Source organism: Branchiostoma floridae, chromosome 17 (assembly GCF_000003815.2).
Source record: "Branchiostoma floridae strain S238N-H82 chromosome 17, Bfl_VNyyK, whole genome shotgun sequence".
NCBI classification, from domain to species: Eukaryota; Metazoa; Chordata; class Leptocardii; order Amphioxiformes; family Branchiostomatidae; genus Branchiostoma; species Branchiostoma floridae.
This window is the reverse complement of record NC_049995.1, coordinates 12466494-12489576: the sequence shown is the minus strand read 5'-3', so window position 1 is coordinate 12489576 and position 23083 is coordinate 12466494. Positions and strand designations below refer to the sequence as shown.

General features: G+C 40.5%; 2 protein-coding genes and 1 long non-coding RNA gene across 3 annotated transcripts; all 3 read right to left on the bottom strand.

Moving 5' to 3' along the window:
* Positions 1 to 153: 153 nt before the first annotated feature.
* Positions 154 to 3343, bottom strand: LOC118404277 (von Willebrand factor A domain-containing protein 7-like). The gene is made up of 4 exons (XM_035803343.1): positions 3073 to 3343; positions 1930 to 1936; positions 916 to 1064; positions 154 to 341 (listed from the first exon to the last, which is right to left on the bottom strand). Exons 1-4 carry the CDS (start codon positions 3341 to 3343, stop codon positions 154 to 156), a joined length of 615 nt encoding a protein of 204 aa, XP_035659236.1.
* Positions 3344 to 5400: 2057 nt separating this feature from the next.
* Positions 5401 to 5927, bottom strand: LOC118404276 (alpha-N-acetylgalactosamine-specific lectin-like). Its single transcript, XM_035803341.1, has 2 exons — positions 5684 to 5927; positions 5401 to 5522 (listed from the first exon to the last, which is right to left on the bottom strand). The coding sequence occupies exons 1-2, from the start codon at positions 5925 to 5927 to the stop codon at positions 5401 to 5403; spliced, it is 366 nt and encodes a 121-aa protein (XP_035659234.1).
* A 985-nt stretch (positions 5928 to 6912) lies between these two features.
* LOC118404104 lies at positions 6913 to 7656 on the bottom strand. Its single transcript, XR_004829746.1, has 3 exons — positions 7501 to 7656; positions 7246 to 7350; positions 6913 to 7006 (listed from the first exon to the last, which is right to left on the bottom strand). It is a non-coding gene; the product is annotated as an uncharacterized LOC118404104 (long non-coding RNA).
* Positions 7657 to 23083: the final 15427 nt, after the last annotated feature.

Below are 23083 nucleotides of genomic sequence, written 5' to 3'. Positions count from 1 at the left end.
TGATTCACTTGAATAAAAAAGGGCTGAATATATCTCATGATATTTATATTTAGCTCAAGATGCTCAATTGAGAATATATGATTATGAAAGAGGTCCTTTCTTTAAACCTGATGAGTTACGATGATTTATGCACAAGGTTAGGTTAAAATGAACTCAAGTAAAAGTACCGAGATCCTCGTACGGAACCCCTCCCTCCAGCTCTACCCAGTTAGTGTTGCTGTAGAAGTCCTGTAAGATGTGCAGGTAAACTCCGATCATTGACCTCGCTGACTCGAAGTTAGGAGATGCCGCCGATAGGACCCCTAGTATGCTGTTCCGCTGTGTTATCATCCTGATATTGGCTAAAAAAACAAACAAACAAGACCTCAGGTAATCTAAAACAACGCTGAGGATTAGATGTAAAATAACAAAGAAACCGTCCCTCATTACTCTTGGCAAATTCTCTTCAAGCGGAGGTTAGGCTCCGGATATTTTCTGACGTTTTGTAGGCGTTTTTATCGGGTTTTCTAATTTTGTCACGTTTTCTTCGTTTCTCGCGGCCTAACGTGATGGACGGCTATAATGTGTTGAAGTGACAAGGTTTATGGAGCTTTGATAGTTCCGTGTGCCGACAGTTTGGGCCACGATACATCAAGAAAACGGAACAAAATAGAAAGTCCGATGAAAATGCCTAAAAAAACGTCGAAAAATATCCGGACCTAACCTCTGAGAGTACTTGACAAACATCCTGTAAAACTTTTTCAATGTTATCCATAGAAGCTGCATACCAGAAGGTGGAATATTTAAGTTAAGGAAATGCAGAGTTAGTATTTGTAATGGCACAACAATGATACAATACGACACGTACAAAATGCAAATTGTATAATGTTCCCTGCGGTAGGGTTGGAGAAAAAAAAGGGACATGAACGAAACTACCTGCTTGTATTTCCTCCCCACCCACGTGATATTCTGCACTAGACACGTAGTCGCTGTCCACTCGCGAGTTCGCATCGATAATCTCTGTAATCGCTGACTGAAGGTTTCCTCCTGACGTCACCTCTAAAAACAGTACGCAGATCTTTAAGCTTAAGCAAGCAAAAGTTTGCGAAGGGGAAAGATTAATGGTTTAAACATTCGCACAAAGACATGCACAATACAAACAACAAAGACTGCCTTACCTTTACCCACATTACACACATACACAACGCATTATACGTACACATATACATAAACAAACACGCACACACAAACGTAACAGAAAATTATATAGACACGCAATAAATGAAATTAGTCAGAACACGAACATGACGAAAAACATACATTCAATCTACTTCCATTCCTTTGTATTGCCCTGAAATGAGAGTGTATTTACGTCCAAAGCAATACGTGTAATGTATTCTTTGTTCAAAAAGGAAACAACTTGCGATTTGCCCATTTTTGTTGTTTTACACTGTCGACGTATCACAACCTTTAACCTGTTTTTGATCCTTGGAACATGTTAACCACTTGTACTGCGCAACTGTGAAAACCATTATCTGTACAAAATGTCGCTCATAATTTTGACGCCAGCTTAGTCGCAGTTTACTGGAGAAAAGCCGTTTACATATACCCACTTCAGTTATTTGTAAGTTTCAGTTATGGGAGAGAAGATTTCTAAGCATTGTAGGTTTTAAAGCCGGAAATGTACTAACTCTGAATTCGACAGTGTCATGGCGGAAACTATGGACTGCATGCGTTTGTTTGCTTTCCCTTCCCTCCCAGGTGTGGGGAGGGCGGAACAACACGTTCAGATATCAGCAGGTCTCTATGACAATGCAATGCAAAAGCAAAGCACGAATATACTTGTTGACATCTCCAGGATATATATTTGAGACCAAAAACTTTCATATTCAGTCCGGCAAAAACTGACCCTTGATTTGACAAGCTCAGTTTTACTGAACGCTACATCACCGTTGGACTGTCATGGGTAATACAATAGTACTACATATATCATATTAACGATGATAATCAGTTATTATTACATTGATACATTGATGAAATGGTGAGTGTTTCCCCTCTTTCAATGCTACCAAGAGTCATGACTTGCTCCGTTTAAGAAGGTTAACTGGCGTTTTTATGATATGCTATTAGGTGAAATGTATCCAAGATTTTTCTATTTTGAATATTGATATTGCCACTTCTGTCATATATATCAAACATGAGTGTGTTAGTATGAAAAATAACTAGCCTGTTGTTTTTGACTGACAGTCGAAATACGATAATCTTTCAACTGGTACCCGCCATTGACCCTTGGAACATGATATCAATTCGTACTGCGCACTTGTAATCCGTAATTGTCGCTAATAGGTTTTCACTCCAATGTTTTCATAATTTACTAGAAGAAAATACAGTCATTAGGTGACCAACTTAATCTTCCTATATTGATATGAGATAAAGGTCTCTGAATCGTAGATTGTAAAGCCGGAAACATAAAGAGATAGTGTCAATTGAGGCAAGTATAAGCAGTGTCCCATTGTTTCTCTTGTCTTCCAGACGTAGAGAGGACGGGAAAATGTCTGCTATATATCCACCCCATTGTCTACCCAGTACAAATCAAACCATCAACATCAGTGTATCATGAATGGCACACAACTATCATAACATCAAGATGTATACATTTCGAACAAACGGATGGGAGAATTAGAAATAGCGAGTGTTTTCACGCTTTTGATGATAATGAGATTCATAACTAGCACAGTTTGTGAATTCAATGGTATACAGCTTTGGTTGCTATACTGCGTATGTAATCAAGTTCGTGTTCCCAACACTATAGATAGTGTGTGACACAGACGTTATAAATAATGTTGACTCTCGATAAGGTTCGCCTGTCTAATTGCTAAAGGTTCAGAGTAAGAGATAGTTGAACTTATGAAAATTTCTATCGAGAGCTCGAGTATGGGATAGTTGAACATATCGGTCACGTACGATTAACATAACGTTATCATTTGGTTACCTAAAATGACTTTGATAGTATCTGATTGAGACAGTATAATGCTTCATATAACTTCCCGATTAAGAAACTGTATGATAAGGAGATATACAATAATTTCCTACCTCCATAGTAGGCTGTGAAAAGCGTTGTTGGGTTGAGCGGGTCCAGATTCTGCAGTTGTCCTGTAGTGAAGGACGCACCACCAGGTGGAGGGTTGTCTTCTAAAAACTTGGCAGCAGCTTTTAGAACTCCAATCTGGGTTATTTCCTCATGAGTGTAGTCCGTGGGGTTCAAGGTGTGAACCGTGCTCAGTCTGTTCGGTAGGAACCCCTCAACGGAAAAAGATAGAATCCACACAAGCACCAGGCCTTTAGCGACTTGAAAAGTTGCCATTTTCGGAGCTTATTTTAGAGACTGGGTCCCCCAAATGCTAAGAGTCAAGTTGCGTGACTTGTTTTTGGGCTGACGTAAATGTTGAAATAGTACATGGACTTCGTTTGCAAGACAAATACACACGTCTGCCTCCCGTATGTTAATAATTAACTGTTTCTTTTATCGATTTCTTGTCAACAGGTGGGTAGGTAAGTAGTGCCCTAGTAACGGAAGAACCATTTGGCATTGTATTTGGGTGAAATGCATATATATGGTTGTTAAGTGGTTAGTTATTGTTATCGTTACAGTGTGGCAAATTTCGCCGTATGTCGTTGTACGACTTTAGATGTCGAAGAATTCTCGAGCAGCCTTTGAAATAACCAACCACAGAAAAAGCCCTATTAAATACAGACAGTTGAATGACCAACCCAACAATTTCCCCAATTCGCAACTGTATGTATGGCAATCGCGCGACGAACGTACGACAATCGTACAACACATGTACACTTGACCGGGTTTCCTGATGTCGGGATTCAGTCACTTGAAAAGAATTTGGTTCATGTTTATATATATATAAAGAGAGATTCAGTTCTGTTCAATCGAACTAATGTGAGCAAAAAATGTGAAATACACAATACGAGTTTTATATTGATGTCGGGAAAATGAACGGAAATATTGGGGCTGTTTAATGAATGGAAATAGCAATTATATTTTTAAATATGAGAGTAATGAAACGAAATAATGCGTGGGGTGATGAAAACATTGTTGGCCACCTGGACACACGGGTATGCCAATAAAGAACGGGCACGCACAGAAAGGAACAGAAAACTACACAATGGTAAAGCTGACTAAATATCACAATGTGGCAAACATAACCCTTGTGTCATGGTAAATGTAATCAAACGCTTTTTTTTCAGCAGGGGGTATAGTCATGAGATCATGTTTGCACACGATAAGGTCGAAAACAAAATTCCTTCCCCGACAGTTGTTCTTTAACCTTCGTCTTGAGTCTTGTATAGGCACTTCGGTCAAGGCCGCTTGTAAGGGTTTCGAGAATATTACTATAAAATTCGTCATGTTATGGACCAGGTGCTTTTTTTACAAACACACACACACGCTACCCAAAATATAACCTTCTTGACGAAGGTAATAAAAGGGTTTTGAGTGTAAGTTACGGACAACGTCGACGTCCGAAACGATAAAGTACAGTGAAGACATTTCAAAAAGAGGGTAGCTGAAATATATCACTGTAAGATGATATCCAGATAGATGGAACTCAAAGAGAAGTTGTTCTAAAAAAAAAGCTTAAAACATTCTTGTCGCATAGACAGTCACAAAACTGTATCGGATGCGCCGTTATAATCAGAAATGTGTTTACAACAAATATCCAGTTGCTCTTTGTTGTTTTGACAGCGGATACGGTCACCCGACAGTTTGAACATGATGAAGTTGATCAATAAAATACCTCTGATGAAAGTTTATCACATACGCGATCAAGCCGTCTGTGCCTTCAAAGCCTAGGGTCATCAAGGGTAATTCCGTGTGTGCTTTCAGTTCAATTTATTCTAGGGGAACGTTGAACAAAGGATACCGACAGTAAACAGGTTTTTAGCATCCTAGTGATGAATGTATGTATCAGATAACATTGTATTTGCAACAAAGCAAGGATGGTTAATGTTTGGCACAAACAGACTTCTTTTCAAAACCGAAAAGCAGAAAAATGTCGAGTACGGTAGATACGTTGCCTTCTATGTATTTCTGCTGGTGGAATCAGTTACAACGGTTGATAACCGGATATCAAAACACAATGTACAGCCTCAAATAGAAACAACATTGACAATACTACAGGCATAAGATTCACTTGCTATCTATAGGCTATAGTATTGGATTTTGTGCTCCAGATCCTTAAAAACACATTTGCTACACAGAATGAATCTGAACAGATCTTCCTGCTGCATGCTCAAAACCATGTTGTTTGAGCAGACGTACATTTAGGCTCTACTTTGCAAATACCATTGTGTACTGGTAGGTCGTTGTTTATGTCCTAGTATACTGGCGGACATACTGTAGGATATATCCTAGGGCATGCTGTACTGGCAGACGTAGTAGTTGCTCCTGCCACACGGCATGTCATCCCAGCGGAAGTTCGCCAGAGGCCACAGGTGAACACAGTCAGTCGTGTCGTCACCATTCGGTTCTCCTGTAATTTGTAACATATCATATTTTCATATATGGTGACAAGCAAGTGACGATGTTCGAACTGTTTAAAACGTTTGTCCTTTCCCTGTTAGCGCAGCAATAAGATACAGATGTTTTCATTTTCTTCTTTATGCACAATATATGAGACATGGGGAATCTCACCTGGAGCCCAGTTGCTGTAGACCAGTGGTGACCCATCAGTCCACACGAACTGACCCTCCACGTCCAGGTCAGTCAGGCCGATCCACACGTCCGTGTTGGACACGGACAGCAGCTGGACAAAGAAGTCCTGAGTCTGCTGGTCTTTTACGGTGGCCAGAATGCCTCCGCCGACAGCGCACTTTGTCTCAGCCTCGGTAAACGTTGCCTTTGTGTCCGACATGATGTAGCACTTTCCATTGTGCATCGTGCAGTCTGTAGCGAAATCAGTGAGTGCAAATCTAGCCAATTTGTAAACTTTTGTGCAACAAGAATTTGGGCATTGGGATCAATGGATGTGGGTACATCAAAATGGTGTGTTTTAATGTTTTGAGTTTTTGATGAAGAATGGCTATTATGAAATTAGTATAATCTTTTTTTTTAACATGAAGCTAATGAGAAGGCCGTAGCCTGGCTGCAGTACAAGCACGGAACGATATGATGATGATGGTATGAACAAACATCATTGTTTAGTTGCTATAGTCAGTTACAAATAAGAAAATACATTTGAATTGAATCACATAAGAATCTTACCGTCACAATGGAAGGAGCCGACTGTATTGACACAGAGTTGATTTGGCCCACACGTGTTCAGGCTGGTATTACGGCATTCATCTATGTCTGAAACAAATAAGCAAATAAAATCACAACAACAGCAAACTATATAATACCATTAAATATGAAGAATATTCCAGTAATTCTGTAGGCATGAAACTTGGTCTTTACGTTAAGATGGAAATAAAATAAAATGAAATAAGACATGATAAGTAGAATAATAAGAAAATATTCCCTTGGACCAAAGTGAGTAAAAAAAGTCAATGTTTGGAAATTCAAAAGATGCCATTCGGATCTGTCTGTCATTACCTTCACAGTTGTCTCCTTGATACCCTTGCTCACAGGTGCAGTAATAGTCGCCTTCAGTGTTGGTGCAGGTGGAGTGATCAGGGCAGTAACCGGCATAGCGACACTCGTCAATATCTATGAAACAACAAATTGAAATATTTACCAACGAGACGTACAGGCCTAGGGTGACTTACCTTCGCAGTCTAATAAGTAGAGAGAGCATTTTCATATTACATGTATTACTCAATTAATGCGAATCTATTTGAACATCTATATCTGTAGAATAGAAGTGACAATGCTTCCGATTTTTTTTTTAAATACGGACTAGTTTACCTGCGCAAACCGGCCCCTCGTATCCCGTTAAACATTGACAGGAGTAGCTCCCTGGCCGGTTGATGCACCTGGCATTGGGGCAGATGTTCGGATCTGCACACTCGTCTATGTCTATATCAAGTTGGTGAGAAAAAATCAGTTATTGAAAGTTAAAAAGGTCCTATTATAATCTTTCTATGCATATGATTATGTGTATTCCTGTTGTCTACTACACTAGCCTACCTTATACGACAATGGTCTATATTTGAATTAAAAGCATAACATTCTTAATTAATTGTAGAAGATATGAGAAGATATTAGGGAAGCTAGCTAGGGAAATAGATGTGTGCTTGCCTACTGTAGATACTGACCGAAACAGTCGTCGCCTTTCTTCTCATATCCAACCAAGCAATGGCAGAAATAACCAGTTGCATTCAAAATGCAAGGATGGATGCCACAGTCGCAGTCAGCAAATTCTGCAATCCAGAACATCTGTGATTGACAACTGCAACGACTAACTCTTAATTTCTGATACGCCGAACTATATGTCACACACGGTGTGTTATATCACTATACAATGGAGGTGATCTTAGTCGTTATCTATCTAAAAAAGTAGATGTATGTACCTTTGCATTCACTGATGTCCTTGGCTCCTGGACCTTCAGTAGTAAACGTTCCAGGGCAGGGATTACATTCGGTTTGTCCAAACTCGTCCTGATAACTCGCGTACCCACAAGGCCGGCAGATGCCGTCATAAGTGTCATGGTATGTTCCTGGTCCGCATGGAACTGTACGCAGGAAAGAAACCCTTGGAATAAATTTCCTTCTGTCATATTATCAATGTCACGATTACCTTTTTCTTACACTAGTTTTGATGACGCCGCGGGATTTTTATGCAGGTGGTGTAGACAAGCGTCTAAAACATCATTTTAATACAGTAGTACACATACATTGCCATCACAAGGATGCCATCAGTTAGCGATCATATCATAGTCGTATGTTGCAGTTTGTTATATCCTTAGCGAAACATCAGTACAATAAAACATTATTCTTGAATGACTCTTACAACAGTCAACCCCTTGCATGATCTCTCCACCCTTGCAGCCCAGACTGGGGTTAGAGATGGTTATCCCGTTATCAGCCACGGACAGCGTCTGGTTTCCAACGGTCAACACCAGTCCTCCTCTCTGTACCAACGTCTGTAACTGCATAGCCTGCTGCCTGGTGATACAATGTAGTAGGAAATCTAGATTAGCCTGCAGCTTCGATATATTAAGCTAATTCAAACAAAGGGCTACTTTTCACTAAGTGATAGCACACTGCTTGTGACAAAATACACGATTAAAAGGAAATAGATGAAATAAGATGAAATGAAGCAAAAAATACACCTAGATAAAGATAAATGAAAATGATCTAGTCACTTGCGAAATAGTAAGATAAAACTAAATTTATAAAGATTTATGTATACTTGAATGAATTTTAACAAAAGCAATCTAAAGTTGAATAAACTGAATGTTTTATCACCTCAGCACGCCTGCAATCCGTACCCATTCCATCTGTATAGTGAATGAATTTTAACAAAAGCAATCTAAATTTGAATAAACTGAATGTTTTGTCACCTCAGCACGCCTGCGATCCGAACCCATTCCATCTGTATAGTGTTGGTGGGAGTGATCAGGGCTGGGTCGGCGTACGCACGGAGTTGGACGCTAATCTGGTACTGGATTCCGCCTGACCTCCTCCGTGCGTTGAAGATTTCAACTGTTATGCTTCCGATCTGGAAATAAAACACATGTACATATTTTACGCGTGACACATATTCAACATGTGACCCATGTGTAAGATCAAGGTAAGATGTGACCCATGTTTAGGATGTGACCCATGTTTAGGATGTGACCCATGTTTAGGATGTGACACATATATTTAACATGTGACAAATGTATAGGATGTGACACATGTTTAGTATGTGACGCAGTATGTGACACATGTTCAACATGTGACTCATGTATAGGATGTGACACATGTTTAGTATGTAAAATTGATCTGAGACATTTTACGAAAAAGCAAGGCTGTTTATGATACATCTGGTGTTTGATTTGCAGACAATAAGTAGCGATTTTTTTTAGCAATGAGGCTGATTTATGGCTCGATGCAGTTTATGAATACGAAATGATAAGTAACTTAGCCCACCTCACACGGACTGTTGCACAGCCCGAGTCGGTCCAGTTGATACTTCATCTCGTCTTCTATAGCCGTCATGTCCAGCGGCTGTCCTGCTGTGATGACCAGTCCTCCCACGGTTATAGGGACGAACGGGTTCAATGGCGCTGCGTGCATTGCAAGGGGCAAAAACGTGTTAGCATATCATATACTGGCCCTGAGCCACTTGTAAACGAAATGGTAACTTTCTGCTGATAATTAATAAGAGGACAGTTGAATGAGGATTTGCCTGCCCCCTTTGTAGCTTCCAATGAGTATTTGCATTCTGAACTTTAAGCAGGTTTTCTTTTACAGATAGAATGGCGTGAAGGGTGATGAAGGAGCCAGTTGTATTGAAAGAGATTACCGGGCCCTTAAAAGGGGCTTTGTTTCTCCTAGGCCCATGAAAGGTTCATATAGATTTGGTTTCTAGTAAAAAAGACACACTTGTTATTAGGCTTATGATATCTATTAAATGGGCGGAATTCTGTTTCTCTTAGTCTATGAAATTCCCTCCTCCTCCCATTGAAATAACATGTATTAAGGGCCATGACAATACTATATGCTTACGCGAACATTCTCCCACAGAGACGACGCTAAACAAGGTGATGCCTGAGTACACCTGTCGGACCTGCCAGCGCCATGACGTATCCACACTACACTCATACATGGACGTGCTTGCGCTGTACACCAGCGGGGCGTTACAGTGCATCTGACAGTACTCCACTGGAGTCGTGCCCTGCGGACTGTCGAAGCAGACTTTGGAGCCGTCTTTGGGTACGGAAAGATGAGTCCTATTGCACAAGCTGTTTGCTGAAAACGAAGAGAAATAGGGCATGTATATGAAAAAAATACTGCAAACACCGTTGGCTATTTGTTTCTATTGCATATACCTGATGAAACTCCTAATAACGTAACACACCAGGTTTGCACTGATGAATACAAGCTGCATATCCGGACAGATTTTTAAATACACTCACAAAAAGATGGTGTGTCCGTTTTCGTACGGTGCTCGAGGCATGACTGTTCTCAAAAACGGGGCCTCAATGTAACGTATTCTCCACGGAATAGGTACTCATTTACGCCGCGCGATAACATACTAATACTAATGAAAGACCTTTGTTGTACATTCATACCTCGACGGGCTAGGTACAGGTCACTGATAACAGACATGACTGATAACAGAATAACAAACATATGAAAAAACAACATAATTGGCTCAAAGTTCCTTTTCACAACACCAGAACCTGTCTGATATACAAACTCAGTACTTCTAGGTTCCTAGCTAACAACCCTAACGTCAAGGCCGCCGGTACATTTGAAACACATAATAATTACCATGTTTTTCTTGATTTTTTTTTCTAGTTCTCCTTTGCACCTCAAACTTGTAACAAAACCAGATAAGATTCGGTTACACATTTCGTTTTACCTTCGCAAAACGGCGGTATGCCCCAGTAACCGTCCTCGTTACACGTGTGAGTCTCGTTACCGACCAGAAGGAAGCCCGTGTCGCAGATGTAAGTGACGGTGTCTCCATAGAACGTCCCTGTCAGGATCCTAACGGCATTCCTTACTTCGCCTGGGTCGCCACAAGTGATTCCTAGAATAAGGCGAATGAAGTGTATGAAAATACAAGAATTCATACATGGCAAAATATCGTAGATTTATAATTGAGAATTTTCACGTCTCAAAATGGAGAGAGATAAAAAATTTGTTTTTCAGTAAATCATAGCTCCAACATGGTCGGACTTATGTATATCTTCTAACCTTCTCTGAAAGCCTCACCTCACAGCACAAAATATTAGAAGAGCAATATTATGTCAAATACCGAAAATTACAATGTAGTTTGCGCTAAACCGCGATTGAATTTGGCTTTCGTGATGAACATGAAGCTGTTTGCTTTATGGATATGGAAAGTCATGAAAACACTAAAAAATGCCCTCAACTACATACGTTTTTATATTATCTATAAACCTTGGCATATCAACGACTTACTTTCGCATGTTTGCATCTCTCCTTCCCAGCCTCCACTGGCGTTGCAGTACAGAATGTTTGCCTCCCCGTCAAGCTTGTACCCCAGGTTACAGCGAATCAGCGCTGTGCTACCGAAACAGTAACCGGACGGCGCCGTGAGATACCCGTTGCTCCCAGCTATAGAGGCGTTGCAGCAGATTTCTGTAGGTATATTGTGATATAATTTAGAGTTAATGACTGTGTGGGTGATCGATAAAATCTCACCACAACTTCCTGCACCTGCCGTAACGTCACTGTTTGTGATCTATTCACATGTTTTGTTTGTCTTTGTTAACCGTGGCTCGTTTTGGTGGAAGTTTTCACAGGACAAAAAGTTACTGATGTTATTAGGACAATGCCCGATAGCTATTATTGTTTTGTCATTCACATCATCAATGGGTTGGAAGTGCAGGAGAACATACTTTCACATCGAGGAATGGGCTTGTCCCAGGTTCCTGTTTCCGTGCAAGTCATTTCAGCATCTGGTGTAGATAGATAATGGCCTTCTTCACACTCTATAGAGATGGTCTCGTTGTAACAAATAGTTCCGTTGTAGGATCCATACTGAACAGACGGTTGCGTACAACACTTTTCTGTAAGAAAAACGTTTGACAGCACAATGGATACATTAAATCGTATGTAACCTGCAGTGGTTATTCAAGGAATAACCCTAACATCCGTCATTACAACTTTACACCAAATATGTTAATCAAAGCAAATCAACATCGTCTATAGAAGTTCAAAATAACTGAAAGTTGTAACTTCTTCCTAAAAACGAAATCTAGGTGACTTTTATTATCGGATATGAAAAAGTATTCTATCCAAACTTTGAAGAAATTTGATTTTCTAAAGTATCAATTACAACCTATCAAAATGCATACTTTGGCACAAAACGGGAGTACCAGACCAGTCCCCGGTTGCTTGACATGTCCTGACAGTGTCCCCACTGACTACGTCGTACCCAGAGTCACAGCTTGTGGTGACAGTGTCTCCATAGGTGACTCCAGACATTGTCATGTTGCCGTTTGGTGGCGTCTGAAGGACGCTACACTCCACGACTGTGATAAACAAAATGTAAAACACACACACCATGTAAGGTTAATGTTAGCAACACTATTAAAACAGTAATCCTTTATTACTTTAAAGCTTAGGCTACAGGAAAGCATAAGAGTATCATAATATTATTTTCAGTATTGCATGGCATAATGGTACCAGTGATGATTACAATATTCATATCGATCAAGGCAACATATTCAGATTCAAATAAAAGATTCACCAACCAATATTGCGTATTTGCCTCTCACGAACAAAAAGCCAATAGCATAATACTTCTGAACAAATGAAGCGGGTGGGAAGAAGACTTTTGACATTTGAAAATGACAGGCACCACCGTATATTAATAATTTCTATCTATTGACATCAGTGGTATGCTATTTGGTATCTACTGAGCTATGATTCGTGGAACTGCACCTTCACAAGTCGGCTGTACTCCGCTCCAGACGCCATTGGCTCCACAAACTCTGACATCACTGTTGGTGAGTTGGAATCCAGTGTCACAGGAAAACGCAACTTGGTCTCCGTAGAAGTTACCACCAGTCATGTTGCCATTGACAGGGGCGTTCAATGGTGCGCACTGTTTCCCTGAGGATAGGAGAATACTTAGTCTCGTATTTAAAAGGCTTGTATAAAATGATGGATTTTGTATATCAGCAAAATCCTTGAAAGGCAAAATATTTCTTTTTCCAAGCAATTGATCACCAACATCGTGTATCCTACAACTAAATGTATTCATATAGAAGGTGTTGTAAAGGAAAGTGTTTGCTATTTTGAGTTTGAATGTTAAAAACATATATATATATTTCCGCATAGATATGCCCTACACGTACAATATTGCTGTAAGCAACTTCAATTAAAGTCGGAATCTTTTCAAACACAAACAGCACATAAAATAATACATAACACAGTAAAGATCCTTTGTAAGCATTTCTCTATGCACGTGCTACAAAATGATACCAATTGTCTGCTTTTTAATGCGGAATACACTTAATTTGCGATGTATAGTCAACGTTTCGCACTTATAGCTAACTTCAGGGGCAATGTAGGGGGGAGATGGGCGGCAGTAACTATCAGTGTTGCTAATATGTTGAAATATGTTACTTAGAAAATGTTGAGCCAGCGGTAACAACGGAGGATTGAAGCCAGGCTATGTCACTTACTGACACAAGTCATTCCTGTTCCACTCCATACTCCATCAGCCTGGCAGGTTTGTGTAGAATTACCAGCGAGTTGGTATCCTGGATAGCAACTGTAGCTGGCAACGTCTCCAAAGTACGAACCGCCAGATACAACGCCATTTGCAGGGGATACAAGAGCTGTACAGCGTATCCCTAAGATTGAATACCAAGATATTAAACGTTAACTACATACTCCACTAAGCTATGTACGGTCATATGGCCAGTTTTCGTACATTTAAACCTCACAGCTGTAACTGTTATCTTGCAAACATGAATACCATAAAGGTTTTACGTGGAATTTACCTCGCGTTATCATTGGTATTCCTTAGGCTATAAGCGAAAAGTTAAATCCGTGTTAAAATCTAAATACTTATGTCCTCCGCTGGTAAAAATGCATACATACAATATAATAGATCTGAAAAATTACAAGATGATGAATTCAATAATGGATTTCTGAAGAAAAGGGAAAGAAAGAAAGAAAGAAAGAAAGAAAGAAGGACGGAAAAAGAAAGAAATAAGGAAGGAAAGAGGGAAGAAAAGAAGGAAAGAAGGAAGGAGTTATGCGAGATGCTTTAATCGCACTCGTTAAAGCTTAAGTTTTTATGACAAGTCACGATTACCCACTTTCACAGTGTGGCTGCACTCCTGACCATCCCTGATCACTTTGGCATGTACGGGACGGGCTTCCCACCAGATTGTACCCAGCATCGCAGTCAAAGGTGACCGTGTCGCCGAAGAAGTTTGTACCATTGATGCCACCGTTGTGAGGGGGGTCCAACTGAGAGCATTCCTTTCCTAGAAGATTGCATTCAATTCGTTTTAAGTTTATTTCAGACTGGGTTACTTCATTTATGGAAAGATGTGTTAGTTTGTACTTCATTCCCTGATAATAAGATAAGTAGTAAAATACAAATGTAATAGAATTACCCAATTTGTCAATGGAACCTAGATCAAAGGCCCTCAAATGAGAAGTTGAAGTTCATTTTATGCAATTAGGTTAAATCTTAATATTTAACCTCATGGCTTTATGTCAGCCAAAGGTAACCACGTGCTGTGTTTACTACACTTGAAGAAATAGAATGATATTGAAAACCAAAAATAGGAACTTCACTTTGACAGGTGGTTTCTTCTCCACTCCACGATTGGTCGGACATACAGAACCGGACTACACTGCCCTGGATCTCGTATCCCTCCGCGCAGGTGAACACAGCCGCATCACCCAGTAACTGTCCGCCGTGAATGGCTCCATTTGGCGGTGGGGTCAACTCTGAGCAGTTCATAGCTGTGTGGGGGCAATGATTATAACATTTATGTATATCATATGCAGTATGCATTAATAGGCATTTGTACGTAAGTCAATAGTGCGGCAAATGAAAACGCATTCATCTGTATCTATTTTCATAACTCTTTCCAAGGTCTTTGCTCTTTCAACCTATAGCATAGGAAAATGTTTTTGAAACTGTGTACAATGTTTATGTACACTGTACTTGTACTCATTTTATGTCCTCTAAATGTTACATTACAAAAGAAAACGAGGTATTAAAATAACGTTAAATGCGGCCTGTAATGATCCAATGAGAGAGAGAGAGAGAGACAGACAGAAACAGATAGAGAGGGAGAGAGAGAGAGAGAGAGAGAGATTTGGAGACATGCTAAATGTATCACCAAACTTACGGACACAGGAAGGTTGTATCCCCGACCAAGTGCTGTCAGACTGGCACACGCGGGACGAACTCCCGCTTAACTCGTAACCAGAGTTACACAGGAAACTGACCAGCTGACCGAACAGAGTTCCTCCGCTCATCTGTCCATTAGGAATGGGGCTCAGGGTTGGACACTGCACTCCTGTGTAAGGCCACAGAAAAAAAAACTCGTTGATTTATCATGTTGCAATTTGAACTTTATAACCGTACACAAAATAAAGCGCTTAACAACAAGCTTTCGATCAGTCCTCTGATCCTTATCAAGTTGAAATGACCCAAAGCCTAAGTCACACATTCGGACCGGACGTGTGACGTCAGCAATGGGTCAAAGGTGCTTGGAAGTCGGTATCGGCCCCCGTCTCGGTTGAGGGAAGGTTGGTGTGCTCTGATGTATATGGCCTCTTTCACTCCCCTGACAAAGTAATCCTGCTCGGAATCGTTTACTTATCATTTATCATTATAAGAAAGTAGGCTTTTTAAAACGTCTTATTTTTCATCAATCAAATTAAATTATATTGGGAATGATTTGAACTTACTAGAACAGGAAGGTTGATTTCCACTCCACTGGGCGTTCCCCTGACAGGTTCTTGTATCGCTGCCCATCAACTCGTACCCAGCAGCACAGGTAAACGTCACCACGTCACCATACAGATTGGTCCCTGTGATGTTTCCGTTCGGAGGTGGCTGGAGCTCCGGGCATGTTTTACCTGTTGAAAGCATATTTTTGAAGAAGAATGTATTGTTGGTATGTGTCTGCATCAGGGAATTTGTCTGTTAGATGTTCATTTTGCTCCTCTTACCTAAAACAATTGCACGTCCAAAGCACTTGTCAATATTAACATATTGGTGTCAAAACTTCTGGAATTGTAAGTCTGGTTCTTATCTTATTCGATGTTTTTACAATTTTGTCTTTATTTTTTTGTCATATTTTGATAACACACAGCTGAAGTCTACCTATTTTCTATGAAAGATATAATAATATTAATCGTTATATTTATTGCATGTTCATGCCCGTAGGCTAAGTGGTCTAATGGATGAAAAGGAAAAACAGCTAAACTTATAAAGTAATTCTAAACCACTGACTAATGGAAAATGATCTAAATATCATGCATTTCTATAAGAAACATAATTGTACTATGTATATTTTCTTCTCTAGGTCTCTTATATAATTACGTTGACAAGTCGGTTGAGTCCCGCTCCATGTCTGATCAGCCTCACAGGTCCGCATGAAATCCCCACCGGTGATGTCATATCCGGTGTAGCAGAAGAAGACGAGGAAAGATCCGACAGACGTACCGCCAGTTCTGTCTCCGTTCAACGGTGCATCCAGCTCAGGGCATTCCCGTGCTGTTGAATTAAAATAACAGATCGGTGCAGTAAACCACTTTATTAGTCTTCTTTGAAGGGCGTCTACTTACTAGTTACAGCTAATTTGCAGTTTCCAATCATTGATATTTCGCATATATCTAACTCTGATACTGCATGCAAGTTTCTATACACATAACCTTTGCAATATTAACACTTTGTTGTAAAGTTTGTGCCTTAGGGCTTGTAGCCTGGATTCCAGACTGTTTCCAGGGCCTATACAGCCCTAAAACTCGGCTCTAGGGCCAACATGCCCCCTAATATCATTGAGTGGCCTTCAGGCCTTGTTACGTGGTGACCATTGAGAAAAAAAAATATTGGGCCGTGGTCTGGTATCCAGGCTAAAGGGCTAGCAAATTGCGAGTGGAAAATGACAAATAATGGCAAACGGTATTGTAAATGGCTGAGTCCATTATGTAGCTCATTGTGTTCGACTTTTTTTCAGAAACTGTTACAGTAGCGATCTAGCTGTGATATTGATCAAATAAAATCAAAACCATCTACCTACAAACCATATACAACATAAAGATGAATGATGATAATAATGATGATATAAAGATGGTATTCAATCAATCAATCAATTTTATTGGGAATCAACTGTCATTCGTAAAGTGCCTGACAAAATAATTTGTATTTTTAGATGATGTAAGAGTATTTGCTTCAACCTATTCTCAGTACCTGGACATGTAGGCTGTGTGCCGATGTAAGGATATTTGTTTTAATCTATTCTCAGTACCTGAACATGTGGGCTGTGTGCCGGACCACATCCCGTCTGCCTGGCACGTGCGGTTGGAGCTGCCCGATAAGGTGTATCCTTGCGCGCAGGTGAAGTACACGGTACTGTTGTAGGTGTTCCCACCGTTCATGGTGCCTTGGGTAGGGGCGTTCAACCGGGTACACTGGACCACTGATACGTACAAGGAACATGAAAAAAATTACATTGATATCCATAAATTGCTATTCTTAATTTCTTCTGTTGTAAATTCTAATTTCATCTAGTCCGCCCTATTCATAAGATGTATGTAATGTGCATGCCAAAAGTTTCAAAACCATAAACCAGGAAATTCATTGGATTTGTAATGTGCATATAAAACACGTTTGGATATGAAAAATACGACTATTTCTATCTGTACAAACGTCTTTACAACAGACGATAGAATGCTTCTGAAGACTAAGTAGTCTATGCTAGTATCATCAAGGAATCTTATGAAACAAGTGCTTTTAAAAAAGCTGGCATTTTGCCAATGTTTGCGTGTGTGAACGTTTTTTTTTCTAGTTATTAGAATGTCATATAAATAGAACAGGGTAACTAAACCTGATATTGGCGCATGGAGAGATTCACATATGTGCCTGAACTGCAGCAGATCTAGACGCCACCTGTTAAAATTTGCGTGAACTGCAGCAAATTTCACTACACATTGCCTGTTTTTGAGTGAGCTCTGTTGCGGGGCATTTTTAAGTTTTTTTTTTTAATTTTTATTTCTATTCGGCAAAAAAACGAAGCGGCGAATCCGTTAACCAAAGAAATAAATTGGTGTGGCCAAATGGATGTAAAAATTAGTATTTTAATGGATGTAAAAAAGAAAAAAAAAGTTGAAAAAAATCTACCTCCCCGGATTCGAACCGGGTGCATTGGTTTAGAATGCGTAAACTTTACCACTGCGCTAGTGCGAACATGTTGAACAAATGCCCGTTTTAACAGGTATAGAAATGTTTGGCATGAATTGAACAGGTCCGTTCATCTCAACATCACAACATCACAACGGCGACTACACCGGCCAGAAGGCATTTTGCGACTGCAAGTCGCAAAATGCAAAAATGTAATATGAAGGCTATATGCATCATACTGTTTCCCCTTCGCTGTTCTACAGCACGAATAAAGGACTTGTCAATATCATACGTTTGCAGATGGGTTGGGAACTGGTCCACTGTTGGTTCTCCTGACAGGTTCTGCTGGGACTTCCGATCAGGTCGTAACCGACGTCACAGGTATACGTCACCACGTCTCCATAGTGATGACCTCCTGACACGGCGCCGTGTAACGGTGGGAATAGTATTCTACACGCTTTTCCTGTGGGGAGAAAGTTGATATCCCAGTATCATATCACTGACAACATCGTCACGATTTTATCCAACTTTAGGGTAGACAACATTAAGCTTATTTATAAACTGATAGCATGCTGCATACCAATACAGATAATAACGTTAGCATACTTATGGAAAACAATACTTCAAAATAATTTGAGTCCAATACAAAATATTAATACTACATTCACCAAATATAAAACCTACCCGCTGGTCTTCTTTGAAATAATTCAAGACCTGACTGTTCTAAAACAGGTGAACTTTTATATAAACAAACTTTTATCTATTCCAAAATGGCACACTTACTTTCACAACTCGGCGCAGTGTCTCCCCATACACCTGTGGCGAGACAAACCCTGGTACCGGTACCGCTGAGTCTGTAGCCTACGTCACATGTGTACGTCACTGTGTCTCCGTAGGTTCTCCCGCCATTGACGTCACAGTTCGGAGGCACTGCAGGGGGTGGACAGACCACCTCTGGGAAGAGATAACACTTAGAATGTTATATTCAGCCGTATTATGGCTGCTGCATTATTGGATGTGACCTTATTGAAATCAGGCATTCATAAATTTATTCCTTCATTCATTAACTCATTAACTCAGTAACTTGCTCACTCACTCACTCACTCACTCACTCACTCACTCACTCACTCACTCACTCACTCACTCAGACATAACAAGATACGTACTTTCGCAGTTTGGTCGCGACCCGTTCCATGTTTTGTCGTCCCGACAAAGAAGGGTAGTGTTACCGACGAGGTAATAACCCAGGTTGCAGGTGAAACGAAGCAGGTCTCCGATCACCATTCCGCCGACCACCTGTCCGTTGGGTGGGATAGATAAAGCCGGACATCGCATTTCTGTAACAAAAGTGTGGCCGCAGTGAATGGACAGGGGATATTATAAGAATCATAAATTATAATTATGGGGGGTCATGGATTAATGCCAGATCTAGTTTGCTGATTGAACTCCAATTTCATGTAGTTTCCCTTTTAATCTGTTTTCCTGGAGTTAAATTCATAAGTTTGTTTATCGTCTATTGCAAGGTAGTTACAAGGAATCGGATGTTGAACTTGACAACAATTCATCACGACTGCACTTGCGCACTCAGAACGGAGAGATGGCTTATTGCATCAACAAACCACCAATACTCACCCACACATGTAGGCTGTGATCCCGTCCATTGTTGAGTAGTCTGGCATGTTCGGTTGCTGCTCCCCGTCATCTCATACTTGGCATTGCAGGCGAAGGTCACCGTGTCACCAAGGAAGAATGTTCCGCTGATAGACCCATGGGGTGGTGCTTGAAGGGCTGCACATCGCTTTCCTACAGATAATCATTTAGAGTTACATAAGATCAATGACAGACGCTCCTTGCCCGGGGTGTAGTCTTGTTAGTCGCTACCCCTTAAGATAGAATTTGAACCAATCTTGAGGTTTTAAAGGGAGTTGGAAGCAATTGCATTTGCCTATAATCAAAACGTCAGATCCTCATACATTTTATTACCAATACAGTAGAATCCAGTTAATTGCCCAACGGATAACTACACACTTCTGTTATTTGCACGGAATCCTTATGTCCCGTAGTGATGTGGTCCAGCTGAATAACTTCTCTTTGTCGCACCATCCGGATAGTTGCACAAAATGTACTGGCAAAAGGGGAGTGCAATTAAAGGGCTTCTACTGTATAAGGTGACAATACATTCATGACTTTATCTCCCTAAAGGTAAGATCGCGTTGTAGTGATTTTTCAGCGCGAAACCAAGGATCCATTAGTTCGTACGACTCTACAAGAATAAAAGTTAGGTACACTCACTGTTGCAGACAGGCTGAGTACCGGTCCATGTTCCTGAAGCCGCACACTGCCTAGTGTTACTTCCTGCCAACTCGTACCCAGTATCACACATGAAGGTTTTTATGGCCTGGAACGCGGAACCACCGCTGACACTGCCGTGGGTAGGCGCAGGGAGGTCGGTGCAGGATACAACTATTGGAATGAAAACATAGATAACATATTTTGCATATAACATGCGGTGTTGCACTGTGTTCTTGGACTTTCGCGTTTTAACCTGATAAATAACATTTTGTGAATTTGTGTCTATCTGTATTCTTTTACAGGTGTTTTGTAACACGTAAAACTACTTAAACTACGGGGCAATTCTGCATTTATGTAACAACAGCTACCATCATCTTTTGAGATGGACGGATGCCTACTTATTACTGATGTTCTACAGCTATCATTACAACATATAGTCCATCACTTATTCTAGTACAAGTACTGCTGCTGATACTATAACTATAACTACTGCTACTACTATTACTTCTAGGCCTACAACTATTACCGTTATGACTAGAAACATTTCTACCACAGGTTCTCTTACTAAACTACTACTTCAACAACTGCTGTTCCTCCTTCTCGTGCTACTACTATACACAAACTTACTGTTGCAGGTAGGCGGAGAACTGCTCCATCTTCCTGATGATCCGCAAGTCAACCTGCTGCTTCCTGACATTCGGAATCCAGTGTTACAGGTGAAGGTCAGGACATCGCCGTAATATGTACCACCTGTCATGGAGCAGTGTGCAGGAGGGCTGACGTATGGACAACTTATCCCTAAAAATGTTTTGATAGAAGAAAAAAACAACATTGTTTTCAAGAATCGTAACTTTGCTAGGTTGAGCAAGTCTAAATCATTTCTTCAAAGTAGAATAAGGAAAATAAATTAAAGATTGTCAAAGACGTCATATTGGCTTCACAGCGGCCATATTGGTTTCATAGCCGCCATGTTCGTTTCATAGCCAATTGTGTGTGCAATTACAGCTTCTATACTGTTTACGCCGGCCGTACAATTAAGCTTTTTTAAAGTCTTTTCATGGAAAAAAAATAAACTGGACACGTCGCAAGTGTGTTCTCCTGTTGGAACAGGAGGACTTAGGCCTACGTCACATTTCCACAAAGGGGCCCGGCCGGGCAGCCTTCGGGAACGATAAATATGCTATCAAAGACAACAACAACACAACACGGACCAAAAACAATTCAATGGCATACCCTGTGCATATTTATTGGCATAAAATCTCATGTTTCGTTTCCGCAAACATCCCGGCCGGGCCCCGGGTAGAAAATGTGACGTAGGCCTTACGCCGAAGTATAGATGAGGGGATCTACTACTACATGCCTTAGTGCTTAGGCCAGGGACTGGCCCCTTGCTCCTCTCAGTCAGGACTCTCCAAGTTGCACGGACCTTTGCACTTGTTTCAGTGTCTTTGGCGTTTCGGGATCCCTCCCTACCACTACCACTAACACTATCGTCGCCACTACACCCCATCAGTAAAACTTACGCAGACAAGATGCGGTTGACCCAGACCAGTCGCTGCTTCTGCACGTCCTGCTGCTGCTGCCGGACAAACGGTACCCAGAACTGCAGGAAAAGGTCACCGTGGAGCCGTAACTGGTAGAGGAGGACGACTTTCTGCCGTTCCGGGGAGAGTCCAGTGCTGAACAGCGTATGGCTGAAACCAAAGCAATGTTGAACTTCGATGAAAGGATTGGATTTTTTTCGTTTGCTATGTTGCGCCTGTTTTTCTAGAGTGAATAGGAACTATCACAATGGTGCAAATGAAACAAGAGTTCGTAGACCTCAGGCCTGCATGAAATGTATTGTGTATTTTTGCCTTTTTGTCTGTGGTACGTGGTTGGAAAAATGAGCTTTTTACCCTGTTGGTTGTGCACCATGCAAAAGTCTGAAATTCCATTTTCTGAATTTGTATTAGTTTGGACATGGATGAACATTACTTATTTTGGATTTCTTAATTAAGTATGTAACCAACCACAGTACCTTGAAGTTGTTGAGACGCAACCTTTTTTTTGTCTCAGATGGCCCATGTACATGTAGTTACTCTGTCATATGATATATTTATATTTCAGCCATACCATAGGTATGGTGAAATATATTATATTCGTAATGTTTCTTTCTTTCTTTCTTTCTTTCTCCTGTCAAATCTTCAGAACACGGTATCTCCGTTGTTCCTCAACCGAATGACTTGAAATTTGGCACAAGGGTAGAGTGGGCCAATACCCTCGGACGTTTTTTTCATTTTTTCCATATCTGTCTCTTAAATGATTTTATTAAGGTTTTTTGGTCATCTTAAGACCAAAACTGTATATTTGGGCCCCCTGTATCCTGGTATTATAACCGAATGAGTTGAAATTTGGCACAGATGTGCCTTGATAAGTCCCCCATATAGATTCAATATCAGTTTTGGTGTACAGTATAAAGAAATGCTTATTTTTGCGATTTTTTGGTCATTTTTTTACCAAAAAAGGACACTTTTGGCTCCTGTACCTTGGTTTTAGAACCGGATGACCTGAAATTTAGTATAGGAGTGCCCTAGACATATGCGCACATGGATTCAATAACATTTGAGGCATACAGTACAACAAAATGCTTAATTTTACGATTATTTGGCCATTTTATGACCAAAAAGTACACTTTTGGCTCTTGTGCTCTGGTTTTAAAACCAAATGACCTAAATTTTGGTAAAAGGGTGCACTAGATATTTATTCAAATGACACATGTATAATTTTAGTCATAGACTACGTCAAAATGATAT